The sequence below is a fragment of the Asterias amurensis genome, chromosome 12, assembly GCF_032118995.1.
Source record: "Asterias amurensis chromosome 12, ASM3211899v1".
NCBI classification, from domain to species: Eukaryota; Metazoa; Echinodermata; class Asteroidea; order Forcipulatida; family Asteriidae; genus Asterias; species Asterias amurensis.
This window is the reverse complement of record NC_092659.1, coordinates 20,750,930-20,775,278: the sequence shown is the minus strand read 5'-3', so window position 1 is coordinate 20,775,278 and position 24,349 is coordinate 20,750,930. Positions and strand designations below refer to the sequence as shown.

At 39.1% G+C, this 24,349-nt stretch overlaps 1 protein-coding gene across 3 annotated transcripts in view; it reads right to left on the bottom strand.

The window, feature by feature from the left end:
- The window catches only part of LOC139944888 (uncharacterized), a 90,818-nt gene extending 66,842 nt beyond the window's left edge, over nt 1-23,976 (bottom strand). For 2 of the 3 annotated variants that reach the window (XM_071942042.1, XM_071942041.1), the window contains exons 1-9: nt 23,884-23,976; nt 19,495-19,654; nt 13,677-13,859; nt 12,793-12,949; nt 10,926-11,017; nt 10,323-10,419; nt 8,647-8,873; nt 5,280-5,354; nt 199-338 (exon numbers count right to left, since the gene is read on the bottom strand). In XM_071942042.1, coding sequence (XP_071798143.1) covers nt 199-338; nt 5,280-5,354; nt 8,647-8,873; nt 10,323-10,419; nt 10,926-11,017; nt 12,793-12,949; nt 13,677-13,835 — 947 coding nt within the window. In that variant the 5' untranslated portion in view covers nt 13,836-13,859; nt 19,495-19,654; nt 23,884-23,976. The remainder of the gene's footprint in view (nt 1-198; nt 339-5,279; nt 5,355-8,646; nt 8,874-10,322; nt 10,420-10,925; nt 11,018-12,792; nt 12,950-13,676; nt 13,860-19,494; nt 19,655-23,883) is intronic. The other variant, XM_071942043.1, reaches the window with a different exon arrangement.
- Nucleotides 23,977-24,349: the final 373 nt, after the last annotated feature.

The window sequence follows — 24,349 nt, the reverse complement described above, 5'->3', positions numbered from 1 at the left end:
CTTGGGTCTATAATTTTAACTGTGCCCCTCATAGCAGTCAATATTTCCATACTATAACATCATTTGTCTCAAACAAATTAAATGACATTATTTTTTTAAACAGTGGGTTGAAGCCACTGCTATGTTACTCATTCACAAAAAAAACACTCAAAGTTCTCTTCAACTGTTAAATGTTAAAGATATCAATGTGTGCTTTACCTGTAGGAACGGAATGCTGCTTGTATCTTGATAGTAGCGTGCAATCTCTGTAATTGTTGGCGTTGTCTTTCTGTAGCAAGATGTTGCTCAAACTCTTCTCTCTCCTCCTCTGTCCTACGAGCAAACTCCTCAATATCAGCCTGAAAAAACAAACATAATGGAATTTTACTTCATGTAGTTGAAGTGTTTGCAATAAAAACTGCTCAAAACTTGACAAAACTACTCTTCAAGACACTGGACACTTTTGGTAATTGCCAAAGACCAGTCTTCTCATTTGGTGTATCTCAACATATGCATAAATTGGTCATCAAAGTTGCGAGATATTAATGAAAGAAAAAAAAACCCTTGTCACACAAAGTTGTGTGCTTTCAGATGCTTGATTTCGAGACCTCCAAATCTAATTCAGAGGTCTCTAAATCAAGTTCATGGAAAAATACTTCTTTCCCCAAAACTATGGCACTTCAGAGGGAGCCGTTTCTCACAATATTTTATACATCACCCTCTCCCATTAATCTGTACCAAGTAAGGTTTTATGCCACTCATTATTTTGAGTAGTAACCAATAGTGTCCAGTGCATTTAAGCAAAGTAAGTTACACTAGTGTTGAGCGACCTCAAATAATTACAAACAAGTTGGCTTCTCTGGTACAAAGCCAATACGCAAAAGGTTGTAAATTGAATACTCTCACAATTATGACAATAGTCCCCAACATAATCTCAAACTGGAATGAATGGGCAATATTTTTGACCATGTGAGGGCGCTCTCAATCACTTCCGGGGGTATATTTATTCGTACCCAAAACAGATATGAAAGACCGGAACACGTTAACAACACAGACATCTAATCCATCACGGACAATAAGACATTTGAAGGAGCCTTAAAACTACGGTGCAACAAAAGTGACAGAACGCCTATTGAAACTGTGCACGACGACAAATCGCATATACCCCCGGAAGTGATAAAAATACTCTTGAGGGCGCCCTCACGCGACCAAAGATACGACGCATTGAAGAGTTTTTCAGTCATCAATTCTCAGCACTGAGAGTTGTACACAATCTGACAGTACTTACAAAAACTGTTCATTTTCAACCTTACTTTCATAGTTATAAGTGATTGGTGAAATATGGTTCTATCTGAAATGATCTTGAGCACTAAAAATCAACCCTAAAGTATAGGAGCAATCAGATCCTCAAGCTCTTAATCCACCCTTATGTAAAGTATAGGAGCAGTCAGATCCTCAAGCTCTTAATCCACCCTTATGTAAAGTATAGGAGCAATCAGATCCTCAAGCTCTTAATCCACCCTAATGTAAAGTATAGGAGCAATCAGATCCTCAAGCTCTTAATCCACCCTTATGTAAAGTATAGGAGCAATCAGATCCTCAAGCTCTTAATCCACCCTTATGTAAAGTATAGGAGCAATCAGATCCTCAAGCTCTTAATCCACCCTTATGTAAAGTATAGGAGCAGTCAGATCCTCAAGCTCTTAATCCACCCTTATGTAAAGTATAGGAGCAATCAGATCCTCAAGCTCTTAATCCACCCTAATGTAAAGTATAGGAGCAATCAGATCCTCAAGCTCTTAATCCACCCTTATGTAAAGTATAGGAGCAATCAGATCCTCAAGCTCTTAATCCACCCTTATGTAAAGTATAGGAGCAATCAGATCCTCAAGCTCTTAATCCACCCTTATGTAAAGTATAGGAGCAATCAGATCCTCAAGCTCTTAATCCACCCTAATGTAAAGTATAGGAGCAATCAGATCCTCAAGCTCTTAATCAACCCTTATGTAAAGTATAGGAGCAATCAGATCCTCAAGCTCTTAATCCACCCTTATGTAAAGTATAGGAGCAATCAGATCCTCAAGCTCTTAATCCACCCTAATGTAAAGTATAGGAGCAATCAGATCCTCAAGCTCTTAATCCACCCTAATGTAAAGTATAGGAGCAATCAGATCCTCAAGCTCTTAATCCACCCTTATGTAAAGTATAGGAGCAATCAGATCCTCAAGCTCTTAATCAACCCTTATGTAAAGTATAGGAGCAATCAGATCCTCAAGCTCTTAATCAACCCTAATGTAAAGTATAGGAGCAATCAGATCCTCAAGCTCTTAATCAACCCTAATGTAAAGTATAGGAGCAATCAGATCCTCAAGCTCTTAATCCACCCTAATGTAAAGTATAGGAGCAATCAGATCCTCAAGCTCTTAATCAACCCTAATGTAAAGTATAGGAGCAATCAGATCCTCAAGCTCTTAATCCACCCTAATGTAAAGTATAGGAGCAATCAGATCCTCAAGCTCTTAATCAACCCTAATGTAAAGTATAGGAGCAATCAGATCCTCAAGCTCTTAATCAACCCTAATGTAAAGTATAGGAGCAATCAGATCCTCAAGCTCTTAATCCACCCTTATGTAAAGTATAGGAGCAATCAGATCCTCAAGCTCTTAATCCACCCTTATGTAAAGTATAGAAGCAATCAGATCCTCAAGCTCTTAATCCACCCTTATGTAAAGTATAGGAGCAATCAGATCCTCAAGCTCTTAATCCACCCTTATGTAAAGTATAGGAGCAATCAGATCCTCAAGCTCTTAATCCACCCTAATGTAAAGTATAGGAGCAATCAGATCCTCAAGCTCTTAATCCACCCTAATGTTAAGTATAGGAGCAATCAGATCCTCAAGCTCTTAATCCACCCTTATGTAAAGTATAGGAGCAATCAGATCCTCAAGCTCTTAATCCACCCTAATGTAAAGTATAGGAGCAATCAGATCCTCAAGCTCTTAATCCACCCTTATGTAAAGTATAGGAGCAATCAGATCCTCAAGCTCTTAATCCACCCTTATGTAAAGTATAGGAGCAATCAGATCCTCAAGCTCTTAATCCACCCTTATGTAAAGTATAGGAGCAATCAGATCCTCAAGCTCTTAATCCACCCTAATGTAAAGTATAGGAGCAATCAGATCCTCAAGCTCTTAATCCACCCTAATGTAAAGTATAGGAGCAATCAGATCCTCAAGCTCTTAATCCACCCTAATGTAAAGTATAGGAGCAATCAGATCCTCAAGCTCTTAATCCACCCTTATGTAAAGTATAGGAGCAATCAGATCCTCAAGCTCTTAATCAACCCTTATGTAAAGTATAGGAGCAATCAGATCCTCAAGCTCTTAATCAACCCTTATGTAAAGTATAGGAGCAATCAGATCCTCAAGCTCTTAATCAACCCTTATGTAAAGTATAGGAGCAATCAGATCCTCAAGCTCTTAATCAACCCTTATGTAAAGTATAGGAGCAATCAGATCCTCAAGCTCTTAATCCACCCTTATGTAAAGTATAGGAGCAATCAGATCCTCAAGCTCTTAATCCATCCTTATGTAAAGTATAGGAGCAATCAGATCCTCAAGCTCTTAATCCACCCTTATGTAAAGTATAGGAGCAATCAGATCCTCAAGCTCTTAATCCACCCTTATGTAAAGTACAGGAGCAATCAGATCCTCAAGCTCTTAATCCACCCTTATGTAAAGTATAGGAGCAATCAGATCCTCAAGCTCTTAATCCACCCTAATGTAAAGTATAGGAGCAATCAGATCCTCAAGCTCTTAATCAACCCTAATGTAAAGTATAGGAGCAATCAGATCCTCAAGCTCTTAATCCACCCTTATGTAAAGTATAGGAGCAATCAGATCCTCAAGCTCTTAATCCACCCTTATGTAAAGTATAGGAGCAATCAGATCCTCAAGCTCTTAATCCACCCTTATGTAAAGTATAGGAGCAATCAGATCCTCAAGCTCTTAATCCACCCTTATGTAAAGTATAGGAGCAATCAGATCCTCAAGCTCTTAATCCACCCTTATGTAAAGTATAGGAGCAATCAGATCCTCAAGCTCTTAATCCACCCTTATGTAAAGTATAGGAGCAATCAGATCCTCAAGCTCTTAATCCACCCTAATGTAAAGTATAGGAGCAATCAGATCCTCAAGCTCTTAATCAACCCTAATGTAAAGTATAGGAGCAATCAGATCCTCAAGCTCTTAATCCACCCTTATGTAAAGTATAGGAGCAATCAGATCCTCAAGCTCTTAATCCACCCTTATGTAAAGTATAGGAGCAATCAGATCCTCAAGCTCTTAATCCACCCTTATGTAAAGTATAGGAGCAATCAGATCCTCAAGCTCTTAATCCACCCTTATGTAAAGTATAGGAGCAATCAGATCCTCAAGCTCTTAATCCACCCTTATGTAAAGTATAGGAGCAATCAGATCCTCAAGCTCTTAATCAACCCTAATGTAAAGTATAGGAGCAATCAGATCCTCAAGCTCTTAATCCACCCTTATGTAAAGTATAGGAGCAATCAGATCCTCAAGCTCTTAATCCACCCTTATGTAAAGTATAGGAGCAATCAGATCCTCAAGCTCTTAATCCACCCTTATGTAAAGTATAGGAGCAATCAGATCCTCAAGCTCTTAATCCACCCTTATGTAAAGTATAGGAGCAATCAGATCCTCAAGCTCTTAATCCACCCTAATGTAAAGTATAGGAGCAATCAGATCCTCAAGCTCTTAATCAACCCTAATGTAAAGTATAGGAGCAATCAGATCCTCAAGCTCTTAATCCACCCTTATGTAAAGTATAGGAGCAATCAGATCCTCAAGCTCTTAATCCACCCTTATGTAAAGTATAGGAGCAATCAGATCCTCAAGCTCTTAATCCACCCTTATGTAAAGTATAGGAGCAATCAGATCCTCAAGCTCTTAATCCACCCTTATGTAAAGTATAGGAGCAATCAGATCCTCAAGCTCTTAATCCACCCTTATGTAAAGTATAGGAGCAATCAGATCCTCAAGCTCTTAATCAACCCTAATGTAAAGTATAGGAGCAATCAGATCCTCAAGCTCTTAATCCACCCTTATGTAAAGTATAGGAGCAATCAGATCCTCAAGCTCTTAATCAACCCAAGCTCTGTCCCTTTTTTTATTGTTAGATTCAAGTAAATTTATGCACTTTGGAGAGTCACTTCATATTCCTGACTAAATAATGCATTTTACAGAAACTACATTGTTGATCTGTAGACGACACTTCATTACCTTTTGTTTCTCAAGATTGTCTTGGGTTTCCTTGGCCTCTAACAGCAACTCTTTATCTGCTCTGGCATTAGCAATCTTAAAGACAAACAAACAAAACTTTAAGCATTGCAAATTGTTGAGTATTTGGTACATAGTACATGTATAACAGTATTCTTGAGTGGAAACCACACATGAGAACCAAAATCAAGCATGAGAGTAGGCTGTTTCCCATCATCCTGGCTTGAACACCATATCCAGTGGGATCAATCTTATTGCGGTTGAAAACAAAGAATGAATTTTGGTACATAGAATGTTAGAACCTTAATGGACAATTCGGCCCAACCTGAATAGAGAACTGCTATCGTTGCCATTGAGCTCGCACAATACAATTTCACCATCGCTGCCCTTAGCGGAACAAGACGGGCGGGAAAACTGAATGAGTTAGGCAGTAGATATACCTTTTTCTGGTAAGTAATTCTATAGATGACCAGCGTTTACATGGAGTTGGTTTTACAGCTAAAAAACGACTCCTTAGGCAAATGTATGATCAGGGATGCCAGTGGTGCTGAATTTTTTTTTTGGAAGGAAAAGGGGTCACCCCCCCCCCCCCCATACCAAAAAACAATAAAAACATTACAGCACTTTTTTAATAAAACATAAAGAAAAAGAAAATTCTGACCCCCCCCCCCCCCCTCATGCAACAGGGCATGAATAGTCTGATTTTAGTCTTGAATTTTCCAATTCTATATATCACAAATTTCAAATTATTTTTTTTCCAGTTTTAGGACGATCTTACCCTCTTATTTCTGCTTTTATACTCCCTTTTTTGTCAACCATTTTGATGGGTTCGTAATGTGAGGATCGGTTGTATAAAAAACTTCTTTTGCAATTAAATTTTTCGATCGGTGTCAGCAACGCACATTATTGGGAGGGTCCAACAACTTATCGTCAACTCGCTTGGTGCCGTCAACTCGTCGTCAACTCCTCCAAAATAAATTTAAAATCCACAAAAGATGCATAAAACTATACAATATAAGCTAAAAAAGAATTTGAAAAGTTTTAGGCTACATTTCGATTGGAAGAATTTTGTTTTTTGATCATGAAAAAAATATCTCTAAGCTACAAAGCCGTCGGTCGCCATCGGTCGCCATCTTGCTTTTTCACAGGCCTGACAAAAATGGACAACAGAGGGCGCTTTCCTGCATTTGGAATAGTCTTGCCTCAAGGCGTGAATGATTGGTACTGCATGTGTAGTATGTACTGCAATTTTTGTTAGTTGATCGCTGAGGCCTTAGGTCAAGACTAGTTCATACCTGCCATCTTGAAAGTGGTTCAGTTGACGAGTTGACAGCGAGTTGACGGCAGATATTATATTATATATTTTCTCTGGCCAGATGAATTACGGAGCGCCGGAAATTTGTTTTCAATAAAATATATTTTCTCCAGCCAGATGAAAAACGGAACGCCGGAAATCTATTTTCAATAAAATATATTTTCTCCGACCAGATGAAACACGAAGCGCCGGAAAAGTTTTGTTTGTTTTGGGTGTTTTTTTTTTCGGCCAGATGAAACACAGAGCGTCGGAAAAAATCGGGGTAAATTTGAAAAAGCCTGAATTCTGGCAATAGCCGGAAAACTGGCATCCCTGTATGATCAGTGAGCGTCCGATGACTCTGCATCTTAAATTGACCAACCAACAGTATGTCATAGTTATTAATGCCTATGCACCAACCCTGGATTCTGATGAGGAAGCTAAGAACAGTTCTATGCTGCCCTTAATAACGTCCTTACTTCAATTCCCAAGGATGATAAGATTGTCATCGAATCATTGGTAAAGAAGGTGTAGGGAAAACCAACTCCAACACTCTCCTTCTTCTTAGCAAGTGGCTGAGCATAAAGTAGTCATCAACAAAACCATCTTCGGACCGAGAGATAAGTATAAGTTAACCTGGAGACACCCCCGCTCGAAAAATTAGCACCTCCTTGTCCGGCGTTGAGGTCTAAATGATGTTCGCATCACACATGTCATAAGAGGTGCGGAGTGGACAGAGTGGATGGAAAACTCTTCAATCTTGCCCAATTACATGCCAAAACCAAGACCACTGTGACTGCAGTAAATCTGCTTGAGTATGCAGATGATTGTGCAATAGTTGCACACTCCGAAGCTGGCTTACAATCCACTCTAAACCTCTCATGATGCAAACAAACGTCTGGGGCTGTCTCTCAACATTAACAAAACTAAGGCCCTTCATCAACCTGCTCCTGGTCATTTCTCACCTGCTCCTAAAATCCTCATTAGTGGACAAGAACTTGAAAATGTAGAGCACTTTGCCTATGTCGGCAGTCACCTTTCCCAGAAAGCCAACATCGATAATGAGATTCATCACAGAATGAAATGTGCGAGTTCTGCCTTCGGAAGGCTGATGCATCGTGTTTTCAATGATCATGATCTACAAACTCAAACCAAACTTCTTATTAACAGTATTGTTGTAATCCCCTCACTCCTGTACGGTTGCGAAAACTTGGGTTACATATTGCAGGAACTTGCTGACATTGGAACGCTACCACCAGCGATGCTTCAGAAGGATTCTTAACATGAAATGGCAGGACCGCCACATGAATGCAAGTGTCCTCACTGAAGCAAAAAAAAACACCAGCACTGAAACTATGATCATCAAACACCAGCCGAGATGGTCGGGCCAATGTGTGCAGATATGTAAAATGAGCGCATTCCGAAGAAAGTAATCTTTTCCCAGCTAAGCCACGGACATCGAAACGCTATGAAGACACCCTTAAGGCATCGCTACAAAAGTGTACATGTAGCATCAACACTGCATCCTGGGAGGAGCAGACAGGAGATGGAGCCTCATGGCAACAACTGTAGCACAGAGGCATAGCTACGTAGCTTTGAAATAAATCGTCTAGCTCAGGCAACCGTGACGCACAGTTTAGAAGAAGAGGGACAAGAAAGACATCTACATGGTCCAACTCCCTTTAACGACAAACTGTGACATCTGCCTGAGAGTATGTGGCTCACGGATCGGACTTTTGAGTCATCGACGGAGTCACCTAATAGGCACCAACTACCTCAACCCTAATAACTTTGTTTATCTGTGGAGAACATCCCCCGACATCGGGGGATTGCCTATTATTATTATTATTACTATTACTTTACCTACATATTAAACGCATTTTTATCACAAATTTCTTCAAAAACATTAATACTTTTAATGAAAAGAAGTTTCCAAACACAAACCATAATTAATCAATCCAGTGGACTATAATTTTAAGAGAGTCGTTTAAATGTAAGTGAAACTCCAGTCTAACATCACTTCAGTCTGTTCAGTTCAAGAATTATCCAATATTTGGCATAATCTGTGCAAATTACCTGTCTGTTGAGTTCCATTTCATGAAGTTCATCGTTGTGTTGCTTTTGCTTTTTTTCTCTGTTTAGGTTCTTTGCTTTATGTCTTATTTTGTCTTGTTGAACCCGTTCTTCAATTTCTCTGTTCATATCAAGATCACGCTGTTTGAGTTTATGATGTAATTGTTGTAGTTGCAACAAGGCTTCTTGCTCTAATTGGGCAGCTCTTACTTTTTCTATAGGATCAAAATCTGAAACATAAGAATCAACCAGAAAAGATTATTATTTGAATCTATATCAAGCAACGATTCAACATTCCCGATTGCATACCTGCAAGATGTGCAAGATGGTGTAACCCTTTACAGACCAAATTGGCTGTAATAACCTAGTACCACAAGGTGGGAGGGATTGGCTGCAATGTGATAAGATGGCCACTGGTGATATCTAGAGGGCTCAGAAATGTGCAAAATTTAATACACAGAAGGAAAATTATACCCATGAATGGTTGCATGTGCGCTGGCAGTATACTTTTAAGTATAAAGAGGGCAACCAAGGTCAAAGTCAGTTTCATTCAGACGCATTCAGATGCATTCAGATGCATTCAGATGTATCCAGATGCATTCAGATGCATTCAGATGCATTCAGATGTATCCAGATGCATTCAGATGCATTCAGACGCATTCAGACGCATTCAGATGCATTCAGATGCATTCAGATGCATTCAGATGCATTCAGATGCATTCAGACGCATTCAGACGCATTCAGATGCATTCAGATGCATTCAGATGAATTCAGATGAATTCAGATGCATTCAGATGCATTCAGATGAATTCAGATGCATTCAGATGCATTCAGATGCATTCAGATGAATTCAGATGAATTCAGATGCATTCAGATGCATTCAGATGTATCCAGATGCATTCCAATGCATTATTCAGATACATTCATTTCCCAATAAATAGAGTCTCCATAAAAAGTGGGGGAAAATGCAAGCCTTTCATGCCATTAATAAAAACTTTTTGTATTTTTAATTGTTTTGCCACAGAGTTAAAAGATTGAATAATTAGGAAAATTTGCCTGGGGTGTCTTGGCCGAGTGGATAAGAGCATCAGACTTAAGTTCTGGTGGTTAAAACATTGGGATGTGGGTTTGAATCCCGGTCGTGACACTTGTGTCCTTGAGCAAGAGACTTAACCATTGCTTCTCTCCATCTAGGGGTAAATATGGTTTATGAGGGCAGAGATGGTTTATGTGAATGTTTACATGTAGCTTGGAGCACAGCAACTTGCAGCACCGACTGTATACTCCCCAGGGAGCTTGGATGATTTAAGGAATTACATATAATGGCTCAGTGACCAGGGATAATAATGTCAGAAGCGCTTTGATACTCTCTTCGGGCTGTGATAAAGCCCTGTATAAAAATCTACTACTTAATATTCTATATTTCAACAGGGGATGGAATAAACAGTAGAACGCCGCTTTAACAATAATCACTATGAGATTAATAAAGATCAGGACGCAGTGATCTTATTTCATGGCTTTACATTATACCTTACAAATGGTACTTCCACATTCATGGAGGATTTTGAATATCACTACAGAAAGTATGTACTCCCTTGAAACGTTGATGTAATGATCTTGTTCTTCAGTCTAAAAAGAAAGTGACTGTCAAATTGATTCTAAGGCAAATGCTTAATTACCATTTTGCAGTATACCTTGCTGAGGAATATGTGTCATGGTTGATTCTTCAAATCCAACTGCTTCAATCTGCTCTTCATCTTCAACTTCAGCAAGGACCTAATACACAATAAGACATCAATGGCTAAACTCAACCTCCATGTTTTGAAAAATTACAACCTCACTAATAAATATTCCACACTAAAGTATTTAAAAGTTATTATTCATTAGAGTTCTGATGGACTTGAATGTCATGGCTTTTACGGTTCTGCACAGGACATTAATCTGTTACCTCTTCATACGGGATTCACTGTCTGATACAGACTATTTGGAGGGTAAACACCAAACTATAATGAGCTCACACTCTGTTTTCTCCTTATCAGTAGGGTGCACTCATACCTACAGACATGGAAGCATTCATGATTCACAATAAAATCTAGGGTAATCCTTACAATCTGTGTCTTGAGAGATCACAACATGCTCATACAACACCAACGGGTAGTTTGGGATTAGCACACACCTTGTATCAATCTAGATTTTCTTTAATGTAAATCACATGTGCAGTACAAAGATTGTACCTGCACCATGTACTTAAAATAGGTTTTTATAATTTTGAATCATTTTACCCTCTCTCGAAGTTCTTCTGGGTCCTCGCCTACTATAAATGCAATCTCTTTCATCTCATCAGACTGGTAGTAAAATTCATCATTGCCTTCACCTATGAATAAAACAAATGAACAGCTCACATTTTATTACACATTTTATTACACATTAGTCTGGTTTTAACAAATTTGTTCTTTACCAACAGAATCATTTGCGAGGTTGTCTGGGCAACACCCAATAACCTCTTGTTTTATATTCAGTTTATTAGCCTGCTTCTTCTTCTGAAAACACGATATGTTGTCACTGTTTTTACAAGTGGTGTTTTGGTGCCAAAAAACACAACATTTGAAAAATTATTTGTTTGTATAAATTATTAACATGTACTCATTACTGTTAATATTTTTAGCAAGTTTGAAGACCTACCACATAATTCATGTAGTTTTGTAATGACACACAACAAGTGACGTATCACTAGATTTACATTTGTGAATTTCAACAAAGTGACATATCATGATCATTATCCATTGAAATATTATGCATGACATGAATAGCACTGGCATGATACCAGAAGTGCGTTTTCTAATTCCAACAAAGTGATGTAACTGTTGACCAAGTTAAGTTTAGCATTTTACCACGTGACCTACATGACCTATATCTTCATTATGCATTGGTTTGCAGACAGTGTTCTTAAGAATGTGTCTAGAAATTATTATAACTCATCAAAACAGTTGCAAGATTGAAAACACATTGACAGTTATTGAATACAAGGGCTGACCAACATCTACACATGGTGTCTGCTTTCTTAGACTTTTCAGGGCTTATTAATAACAATATCTGATTTTTCCCAAGGGTAAACAATCAGAAACCAGACAGAAATACATGTAGGAAGAAGTATCTTGCCTGTATTTATAAGAGGTACATGTACCTAGCAAGATATCATACACAATTTTGACGGCCCACGCCTTTCAAATAAATCAAGGTACATGAGAAGATTTTGAGGCCCTAACGTAAGCATTTGTGACAGACCTCAACAACCTCTTAGATAATTGAGGTATTTCAACGATCAAATGTTCATATTTGCAGCATTTATTTATCTTTTGGATGCGCAGGTGGTGGGGGATGTTGACAAATAGTTTAAAAGTCTGACAATTAAAACAAAAAATTGTAATTTTTCTCTGTCAAAAATATCAACAAAAAGAAACATGTGAATTAACAAATTTTTAAAGATTCAATAAGTTAGAAAAAACTACAATGAAAACACATTCATACCTCAGACAGTTTCCCTATTCCTATTGGTGGAGAGCGCACCACGTGGGTGTGTATAAACCTTAGCTAATGACAGTAAAAAATGTTGAAAAATGGGCGTGACACTAAGTTACGTGACACACGAGCTTGCACCTGTGCTTAGAAGACAGTTTCTGCATTCCTATTGGTCGAGAGCAATGGCCGGGACAGCTGTGCCACATCACGCGATACGCGCACAGCATTCCCTTATAAGGAGTTATTTAACCGAGGGCCTTACCATTTCATAGCTGGAGGGTTGTTGTGTTGAAAGAAATCATTGAACAATTATAGTTTTTGCATTTATTTTATTTTTTGACCAAAAAGTGTTGATGTTTTTCGACCGAAAAGGTATTTATGAATGGGAATCAAAGAGTGTTGAATCGACTTTGTCTCGGTAAAATTATCAAGAACCAGGCCTCGTTGGGTTTAAACCACTTCACCACACATTGATTCCCTTATTTAAATAACAATGTTTGTATGAGAGAGAGATTGGCTGTTGCCAGCTTGGCGTTTATATCCCCTTGCAGGTGTTTTGCCCTGAATTGGAAGATGATCATCGTAATAAACAAACAACAACAACAAAATTAATGCAGGGAATGTACATACCATGTGCAGTTTGGCTTAAGAGATGTTCACATTCATCCAAATCTCTTTGTAATCCATCTGCTCGATGAATGACTTTATCAAGATATTCCTTAACACTTTTTGGAACGTTGTCATCTTCATTGTAGTCATTCAAGGACAAGTCATCAATCCCATTCAGCTGCTCAAAAGTTAAGAACGTCAAGAGTTTGGCAAACAATCAGTTAAACAAGTTACACAAATATTCATAAATACCTCAGACAGTTTCGCTATTCCTATTGGTGGAAAGCGCATCACGTGGGTGTGTGTAAACCTTTGTTTATGACCAATAAAAAGTGTTGTAACAAGGGCGTGAGACGCGAGCTTGCACCTGTTCTGATAAGACAGTTTCTTCATTCCTATTGGTCGAGAGCAACGGCTGAAATAATTGTGCCACATCACGCGATACGCACGACGCACATAGCATTCCCATATAAGGAATTATTTACCCGAGGGCGTCGGAGGGCTTTACCATTTCATAGCTGGAGGGGTGTTGTGTTGAAAGAAATCATTGAACAATCATAATTTTTGCATTTATTTTACTTTTTGACCAAAAAGTGTTGATATTTTTGACCGAAAAGGTATTTATGAATGGGAATCAAAGTGTGTTGAATTGGTTTTCAACTAGTGGTTTAAACTCGCCAAAGCCTGGTTCTTGATAATTTACCTCAACTTCATTTCGGTAAAATTATCAACAACCAGGCCATGTTGGGATTAAACCACTAGTTGAAAACCTCTTCACCCCACATTGATTCCCTTATTTTTTTCCTTTGTAACACTTTGATGAGATCGACTCTAACCATACTAAAACAGAAACATGTATAATTGATAACTCATTTTTGATAATCATCTTCGTTGCAAATGTGTACCTTGTTTGAAGCTTCAGAGATATCCTCTTGCAGTCCGTCAGTCTGAACCAGTTCATTGTCAGAAATACTGATTGCATCAAGCTGCCGTTGTATTTCTAGTTCAATCCATTCCTCATCAGTATCAGGATCCATGGTTAACAGACATCTACTTGTTCTCATTACAATCCAAATTAATCACTTCACCTGTAATAAAATAACAAATAATGCTGTAGTGTACAGTCCATGGGTGACTGGCATTAGTGTCGGATTCAGGATTTTATATTGCATTCCATCAAGGAGAAGGTACTCAAATGTCTTAATCAACGAATAATTGACGAAAAAGATCATGTATTCAAATTATCGCTACAAAATGTAAATATTGGTGACAAATTTAACGTAAGATTCGCATTCAAAGAGTCCGTGTAACGGAAGCTTGTTATATGGCCCCATGGCATGGAGCAATCAGAACGTAAGCCTCGGGGCATTATACCATACCGCGCATGCCGTGTCTCGTGGGGGGCTGGAGGTGTAATCCCAGGCACTACAATGTATGAACTCCAAGCGTGCGGGTCTCGCCGTTAGCTTTGGAGGGGTTGGGAGCCAGACATCATAGTACATGTTTGTCATTGGGGTTTGTCAGTCTGTACACCTCGTGTCGATTCCATTATTTCTTATGATCGCATAATGCTCTGTTTTGTTTCATGGCTCCTAGTTTCTTTTTGTTATGAGTTTTCAGGTAATTAAAAAAGATTGATTATGTCAAAACGTAGGAATACCGCATTTTGTTATGTTGACAGTGTTATTGTGTGAGTAGCTTAAAAAATGTTTTACAAAGAAGAAAAAAGGATAAAAAAAACGGAGCCCCGATCGTAAAAAAGGACAGTATAATAAGAATTTTTTTAAAAATTCATCAAAGCATTATTTTGTCAAAAAAATATAATTTTTTTATTCTGTGAATGAAGTGTTATTTTTGAGATTGTCGAGGTATTATTTGGTTCTGTTCCAAGCTACGCAGATACTCAGCTACGTTTACGTTCCTTCAAATGAGTTACGCTATAATATCAACAGGTACGTTTTCAAGCCCGAGTCAAGCTACGCTTACGTTCCAAGATATGCTTAAGTTCCAAAAGATAAGGTTACGTTCTAAGCTACACAGCTACTCAGCTACGCTTACATTCCAAGTTTTGCTTACGTTCCTCCAACTCAAATTACGCTATAATAACAAAAGGTACGCTTTAAATCCTAAGTCAAGTTAAACGCTTACGTTCCATACGCAGCTACGTTTACATTCCAAAATACCCAGCTACGCTTACGTTCCAAGATATGCTTACGTTCCAAAAGATATGCTTACGTTCCAAAAAATATGGTTACGTTCCAAAAGATATGGTTACGTTCCAAGCTAAACAGCTTCTCAGCTACGCTTAATCCAAGATAATATTAGGTTCCAGTTATGCTATAATCAAAAGGTTTGCTTTCAATCCCGAGTCAAGCTAGGCTTACGTTTTAGCTAAGTTTACGTTCCAAAATACCCAGCTACGCTTACGTACAAGATATGTTTACGTTCCAAAAAATATGGTTACGTTCCAAAAGAAATGGTTACATTTCAAGCTACGCAGCTACTCAGCTACGCTTATACAATCCAAGATATGTTTAGGTTCCAGTTACGTTATATTATCAAAAAGTACGCTTTCAATCCCGAGTCAAGCTAGGCTTACGTTTCAAGATTTGCAGCTACGCTTACGTTTCAAAATACATTCTCACAAGGACGCTTTTGAATCCCTCAAGATGCACTCTCCCCCCCTTCCCCCCCCCCCCTCCGAGATAAAAAAATATTTCACTGTGAACAGGGCCCATTGATCAGTTTCATCTGTTTAGCAGAAAATACTGCTTACAAATTTTCTTTACTGTTTAAAATTTAGTCAGGCACCAGCCAAAAGTTTTCAAATTTAATTAAAATTTGGCTGGTAATCAGTTTCAGCTTTGCAATACTATTTTGTGCTAGGCAAATTTTGTGCCACAATGAAGGCATTATGAAATTGGGTCCTGGCACGTCGGGAGCACATAACGCCACGATCGCATTCCAAACTGCATCATGGCTGTGCGGTAGTATGCCTAGTTTATTGGGGCCAGGAATGCTTTATTTACTTTTCCCTGTCCCATCATATTCTGGGGTAGTTTCTTTGTGTTCTTCGTGACGATCTTTGGACGTACGTCGAAGCACGAAGGTCTACCTCCATCGTCGAAGGATTTGGCTGATCCGTTTATGCTGGTTGTATGGATAGACTGGATCCTTATGCTGCGTCATAGTAAAACGTTGCTATAAACAAAGCACCAGTCTACTTACAACATTGTGCGACAATGTCACGAAGATTTGCAACATCTGGAAACACGTATACGCTGGCCTTTTAATGCTTTGGGTTTTTTAAATCATTTATTGCTAAATACGTGACATTTTGATGATTTTTTTTTACAGCAACCATCTATAAAAACATTATGATTTATGATATTTATGATTCTACACCCCTAAATTGCGTAAACGGTGAGCCGGTGTGTCCCTTTAACCAGCACTTTGTATTGATGTAATTTGCTCATTGGATTAATTTATCATACATGTGTTGTTATGCCCTTACAATAAATATGCTACATGTGGCCTTTTAAAACTCCCTTTTTTAATAGCCTTGCTCAAGGCAGTCGCATTATTCGCTCCGAAAAGACGCCGCTGTAAACCCCCCACCCTATACACTGTGCGTGGTGCATGTAATCACACCGCACGACCCACCGTATACACACTGTCACATCGTACGACTACTGTGTACACAAGTCATCCGCAATCGTACCACTAACCGCATGCGAAGGCCGTCAGGCCGACAGCCTTGTCGGGTCTGTAACTTCCGGGTTTAATGTGTTTCATGAAAACAAAATCCACTATTGGAAAAAAATGGGGGGGCTCTCGAACATGCTAGTATGCAGCTCATGAATATACGGTGTATCTTTCGTCAGACCTATCAGACAACACAGGATGTGAAGCAAATGAGTTATTCTTTTTGACGTCCAATCATGCACTTCCCTTATCACGACCTTTGGACCCTATCATGCTCGCTGAGCGCTCATGGTGGTGGTGTGATGTAAACATGTCTCGTCTTTCAAGGGCATTATGGTAATGAGTTGACCGTGGGAACTCTTTGCTTATTAAAGCAATGAGGTCAGTGGCTTCAACACAGACCAGACAAGGCTGTCGGACAAGGCTGTCGGCCTGATGGCCGACGCATGCGGATAGTGTACGGGGCATCGTGTCGTGCGACGTGGTTACACACATTTTACGCACAGTGAATACGGGTGGGTTTTTATACAGCGGCGGCATTTTTACAGAGTGAATAATTCGACTGCCTTGAGCAAGGCTACTTTCTTAACCGTAGTGTGAGTACTTGACTCGTGGATGCATGATTCCATCTTTGTTGGGTTGTCAAGGGCAGGTTGTTTAAATGGAATCTTCTTTTTTGTATGGACCATTTGTAAGTCTAAAATTTTGACCCTGATATTTAAATAATTAAGAAAGCTATTTCTTTTATTTAGGCCTATTGTAATAAACCAAGAGGTTAGTGGCATAAAATCATACACAATTTTGACAACTAAATCAAGGTAGAAAATTTCAAGTCACGAAACGCAGCATTGTTGACGGACCTTACCAACCACATAGCCTTATTTTAAATGATCAATTTTTCATATTTGCAGGGGTATTTACTCAGGAAATTAAAGGGTAGGGACAAGTTCTTTAACGTCCATTTACAACCGGCAAGGTCCTTGCCTTGTGATAAAGGCCTGAGCCGAAGGCGAGGGCCTTTTTGGCATTGCAACGATCCTGCAAGGTTTTAAATGGATGTTTAAGAATGAGTCACTACTCTTTTATTCCCATTCATACATGTAAATGCCCTTTTGATAAAAAACGTTAACAAAATACAGTATACTAGACACTTTGACAATTGAAAATTTGAGTTTGAAGTATTTTTTTTAAAAACTTTGTGAAGAATCTGTTCGGGTGGGTTGCGTGTACGTGCGCGAGCTTAGAAATAGATTACGCGCGCGCTTAGAAATAGATTGTCAACCGTTTTAACACCCCCACGTGAGGCGCTCTCCACCAATAGGAGTGCCAGGGTATTTATGAATATCTAATTAATCTTACGAATGTGCATGTATAGTGGGGGATGTTGACAATTGTGTCCCAGCTAGGCAATTTTTATTATATGTGTAGGCAAACTTGAGTTCAAAAATTATGCGCATGCATATTTTAAAACTGCCTTGCGCAATTTTTTTTTAAAGGCCTTCATCAAAGATTGCGACAAACAGGGTCAAGGGTAGGCCCTACAGGTTGTTCTAAAAAAAAACTCGACCCACGAAATGTTCCCCACAAGTAGTTATTGAATAATATTTTGATTTATTTTGCACGCCATACAAGCTTCTGACTAATCAATGAAATACCAACCAATGAAAGGTGTGAAAACATATGACGTTGCTCCAAATGTCGTGCATGCATAGCCTAACCACTGTTACTGTAATGGCGGACTGTCTCTCGCAATGTAAAACCAAAACTTTAAAAATTTCAACACACCATGTGTTAAGTGTCGTTGTTAAAATTGGATAGATGATTTGAAGGAAAAAAAAATCAGTTTTTGATTGTGAACAATTTTCCCATTATCCTACTGAAAACACATGACACCAGGATAGTAAATATCGTAGCGTCATACGTTATCGACCCTCATATGTTTTCGGTCCCCAACTTTGATTCCCGTTTACCGCGAAATTGTGCAAGCTGCACCGGTGACAGAAGCTATGCAGTTTACTCACGGTCTGTATTTTCATCAGGCTTAATCATGCTGAGAATAAAGTTTCCTGTCGTTGGTTATGCTCAAACATTTATAAAATGATTGATTTTTGGTACTAATCACTAAAGTGCACTAGTATGCCAACATTCAAATGAGTCGAAGAGACATCATCCAACCTCGAAAGTTCAAAACAAAATTACTATCTGCTAGATTGAGTTTCATTCTGCTTTTGTCACTAGATGGACCACGTGAGGTGGCTACTATTTGGGATTCTATGGTGTGCAAATGTGGGGAAAATATTAAAATATTTTAAGCGAAAATGACAACAATTTTTTTAATTTATTTACTTGCATAACTGTTATAAATTCCGATAAGCGTAATAAATATTAAGTCTACATTAAAGAGAAAATATCATAGATTGGTTTCTTATCTCCTGAAACCAAACATTACTGGTCTGAAATGGGGGAAAACGGATTGTTATGAAGTGTGACTCCTGTGAGTGCATCAAGCATGTCAAGGGGGGTGGGGTGTTTTTACTTTCATGCCTTATGATATCTCTGGATTCTAATAGTAGCCATAATGCCTGAGGACAAAAATGTAATTAAATTTGTTAAGTACTAATTGAATAATATTTTTGATTTATTTTGCACGCCATACTAGCTTCTGAATACTCAATAAAATACCAACCAATGAAAGGTGTGAAAACATATGACGTTGCTCCAATGTCGTGCATGCATAAGCACTGTTAATGGCGGACTGTCTCTCGCAACGTAAAACCAAAACTTTAAAAATGTCAACACACCATGAAGTGAAAGTGTTATTGTTAAAAAATTGGATAGATGATTTGGAAAAAAATATTTAGTTTTTGATTGTGAACAATATTTTCCTGTTATCCTACTGAAAACACATGACACCAGGATAAATAAAGCATGAACAGATGAAGTGAACTTTTATTTATTTGTAATGTTTATAACTTATAATCATCATCATGTGAACAGAGAAAGAACTATAATACTCACTCCACTACGTACTGCAACATACATGCCAGAGGATGTATTTCGAAGTTTCTGCGGTAAGTAAATTAACAATTACACGGCCATGGTTCAGGATGACAAGCAGCAGATTGCAGGATTGATGATTTTAGTTGCCAGCGACGCTGATGCTCAACCAACCCCAAAGCTGCGCAACCGAGCCAGCCGCGTATTCGATTCCCGGGGAAGGCCAGCCGCGTATTCAGAAAACAGAACACATAAAGTACAGGGAGGTTACAAATATGTAATTCTTACGGTGAATCCGATATTTTATACGAACGAATTCTGAAATATTAGGCATAAATTGTAATTTTTAATTGATAATTTTAACAGTTCTATAGCCGTGTAGGATTTGAAAGCAATAAACAAAGATTCATTCATTAACAAATTGTTAGAAAAGGAACCGCAAACACCAATGCAAAAGTGCGAGTCTTTTGTTTTGCATTATAATTATTATGTCAAAATACATTGAAAAGAATTTCCCAGACTGATCTGTTCCCTTCGTTAAATGAGAACAAACATTTCTTTTTATTTCAGAACCTTGAAGACTGTATTACTGGACATATCAAATTTTGGAGCTGGCTAAATTGGTCCACTAATTAGTGGTTAAAGCCATTATACACTTTCGGACGAGAAAAAAAAAAGTTCACAGATTTACAAATAACTTAAACAAAGGGTTTACAGAAAGTAATGGTGAAAGGCTTCACTTGAAATATTAATCCATGAAATGCTTTACTTTTTTAGAAAACATTAAAACAATTATCACTGATATCGTTGACAAATGTGCACCTCCCCTCTTGAAAAACTGGAAGGGATGTGTCTCCAATCCCACCCACCCCATCCCAACCCACCCCCATCCCCACCCCAATTTTGAAGGGTGTGGACACAATATCAAATGTCCCACCGTGTCTTTGACCACCTTTATCATGAAACTCAAGTATTGCACTGTGTAGTTAGACCAAACCCTGTCTGTGTCTCGTCATTGCCCCCAGTTTTTGTTAACTCGTGTGTCTGATCAAGGGCACGTACGTGCGTGTCATCTTCATACTTTTTAGTTTTCTTGTAGGTGTTTACTTGCGGTGACGCGCTGCTCTGTTTGCCATTGCCGTTCTGCGGCCTCTATGTCTAGTTCGAGCATAGAGGAAGGTTCGAGCGATAATGTATATTGGTCCATAAGTTACCAAACTGAGGTAACTCCGCACTTAAAGTCACCTGGAAGTGGTATTTTTTCAAAATAAAGCTTTTGTCACTAATATATGTGTTTTGATGAGTGGAATGTAAATAAACAGTTAACTAAGGTTTTAAAAAATCAGTTCTTATGTTATTTACAAATTTAAGAGTAGACCCCGACCCGAGAGGGCGCTGTTCGTGACGTAATGCGTAGAGTAAACACAATTGCAAAGTACATGTACGGACCAAGTCGTGAGTTTGTAAGTTTCAACAAGAACAAAAATTGTTTTTTTCTGGCAATGCCGACCAGGTGTATTGCTGCTGAATGCAGAAAAAAACTTTTTGAAATGTACCAACTCACGACTTGGACGTACAGGTACTTTGCACGTGCTCACTCTTTGACAGATTTGCCCTCTAAAACTTGTGTCATAGATCCACACCTGAAGATGCTGTTAACTCAAAACGTTCTTCCTGCTCGCATTTAAAAAGCATTTAAGTTCTGTTCCATTCTTTTTTCCTCTAAAATTGCACCAGAGCATCTAAAATGCAACATTTTCCCGGGCCCTTCGGCGGGCCTGGACCCCAGGCCGTAAAAAAAGTCTTCGCGTTTCGCTTCATTGATTTGCCCCACGAACACCCCCCTGAAATTTCTTGTCGTGATCCGGATCCACCCTTGACGTAGTCTTGGCCCAAGACGATAGTGCTCGGTATTGGATAGTGTACTACTCGCAGTTGTAAATCGCTCAAGAGCGCGCTCTCTTACGGTATGATTTAATTTACCGGCGAGCTAGACTGGGCCCTTCGCTCGGCCCCAGCGGCCAGTCTATCCAGGACCGCTGGGATGGGCTAATCGCTTGCACAGATTCTTGTTCAGGAAGTACGTCACGTATGCAGTGCATAGAAATATGGCGCAGTGTAAGTGTGATGCATGATGGGACTGCGCATTATTAAACCAATGACAGTGCCTGATACGTTTGCCCATCCCAGCGCCTTTGGTTAAAGCAAGGCGCTGGGGACGAGCGAAGACTGGGCCCCTGTCTTTATCGGCGAGGATAAACCTCGAAGAATGACGTCAGACGTTCAGGCTACCGGCGAGCTTGAAATCTAGACTATACTGCCGAGCAACGAGCAACTAGCCTGGCCGCGGCGGGCCCCTGTCTTTATTCCGCAAGGATAAAGAGAGGTTCCTGCGATTTCGTTGGATGCAATGATATTGGATAAACGTGCACCCTGCACCCATGCCCAAACAGTTGGTGCGTTCGTTAAGCTTCCCTGGGTCGACCCCGGAGTCTGGCGTTTCCCCCCACCCCCCCCCCAGGAACAACGTGGGTAATTATCTGCACACGTTCATCCTGGAAATACAAAACGCAACACACCGGGGTCGACCCGGGGAAGCTAAACGAACGCACCCAATACTCTGCTGTCAAGTCCGCAATATAATTTGACTGCGTATCACTATGTGAAATTAATGAGGTCAAAGGTTAAAACACACGCCGTTTTTATGCCGGTCTCTGGCGTTATTCACTTGCATCGAAGTGTAACGTCAGTCGTTCAGGGTAGAAAGACAGGGGCCCAGTCTACTTGCCAAGATAGTCTGCATTTCAAGCTCGCCAGTAAATTAAATGATACCGTAAGTACACTTTCCAATTTCGAGCACTATTGTCTTGGGCCAAGACTACCCTTGACGTACTCCTAGAACTATTTCGGTTTCGTCCGGCTATCGTCTCCCGTAACGGGAGACGATAGCCGGACGAAACCGAAATTGACGATGCTGGTGATGATATAGGGAAGAAACGCCGTCTGAGCATTATAATTTATGCAGAATTAATATGGATACGAGGCTATAATTGAGTTGCTTTTTAGGTACAATAACCGTGATAGCAAAAATGGTGCATCTTAATTGAAATGGCACTAATCCAACATCTGAGATCTGAGAGGGGGGCGAATCACCCCTCAGACTCCCTAATTGCACCAGAGAGCACCTACAGCCTAAAATTTTCCCAGGGCCATAAAGCGGGCCCCGGATCCTACGCCCGGTATGATTAACGATGCCCCCCCCCTCGCCTCCCCATCTTTCAAGACAGATTGACGCCCACTTTATGGTGACTAATTGTGTCCACTAGTTAGTGGTATAGGCCTACCACAAACCTCAATTATATAAAATAGACGTCATTTTCCATTTCACCCCATAAATACGCGTACAATTGCATATGCGGTTGGATTAAATACAATTTTGAAAAGAATTTGAAAAGAATGTGTACCTTTAGAATAATATTCGCTTTTAATAATTCCCAGAGCTTTGAAAACTGACGTAGGCCTACGTATGCATAATGTGCGTATACAATTTTGGAGCTGGCTAATTTAGTCCATTAATTAGTGGATGTTCACCAAAGTTAAACAAACGCAATTTTCCATCTAAAACGAGCACAGAGCTAGAGGCGGTTGACTAAAGTACAATTTGAAAAATGTTTGTTCCCTCCGTGTTGAGAAAAGAAATCATTTTTTTATTCCAGAACCTTGATTATGTATTTACTAGGTGTATCATATTTTGGAGCTAACTAATTTGGTCCAGTAATATAGTTGGGGGTAATTACATACGCCACTTTCCATCTATTTAAAGCGCACAAAAAAAACAGTGTGAGCTTCTTCTGTGTGGCGGATTTCGAATTATTTTGATACTCCTGTGAGTGCATCAAGCATGTCAAGGGGGGTGGGGTGTTTTTACTTTCATGCCTTATGATATCTCTGGATTCTAATAGTAGCCATAATGCCTGAGGACAAAAATGTAATTAAATTTGTTAAGTACTAATTGAATAATATTTTTGATTTATTTTGCACGCCATACTAGCTTCTGAATACTCAATAAAATACCAACCAATGAAAGGTGTGAAAACATATGACGTTGCTCCAATGTCGTGCATGCATAAGCACTGTTAATGGCGGACTGTCTCTCGCAACGTAAAACCAAAACTTTAAAAATGTCAACACACCATGAAGTGAAAGTGTTATTGTTAAAAAATTGGATAGATGATTTGGAAAAAAATATTTAGTTTTTGATTGTGAACAATATTTTCCTGTTATCCTACTGAAAACACATGACACCAGGATAAATAAAGCATGAACAGATGAAGTGAACTTTTATTTATTTGTAATGTTTATAACTTATAATCATCATCATGTGAACAGAGAAAGAACTATAATACTCACTCCACTACGTACTGCAACATACATGCCAGAGGATGTATTTCGAAGTTTCTGCGGTAAGTAAATTAACAATTACACGGCCATGGTTCAGGATGACAAGCAGCAGATTGCAGGATTGATGATTTTAGTTGCCAGCGACGCTGATGCTCAACCAACCCCAAAGCTGCGCAACCGAGCCAGCCGCGTATTCGATTCCCGGGGAAGGCCAGCCGCGTATTCAGAAAACAGAACACATAAAGTACAGGGAGGTTACAAATATGTAATTCTTACGGTGAATCCGATATTTTATACGAACGAATTCTGAAATATTAGGCATAAATTGTAATTTTTAATTGATAATTTTAACAGTTCTATAGCCGTGTAGGATTTGAAAGCAATAAACAAAGATTCATTCATTAACAAATTGTTAGAAAAGGAACCGCAAACACCAATGCAAAAGTGCGAGTCTTTTGTTTTGCGTTATAATTAT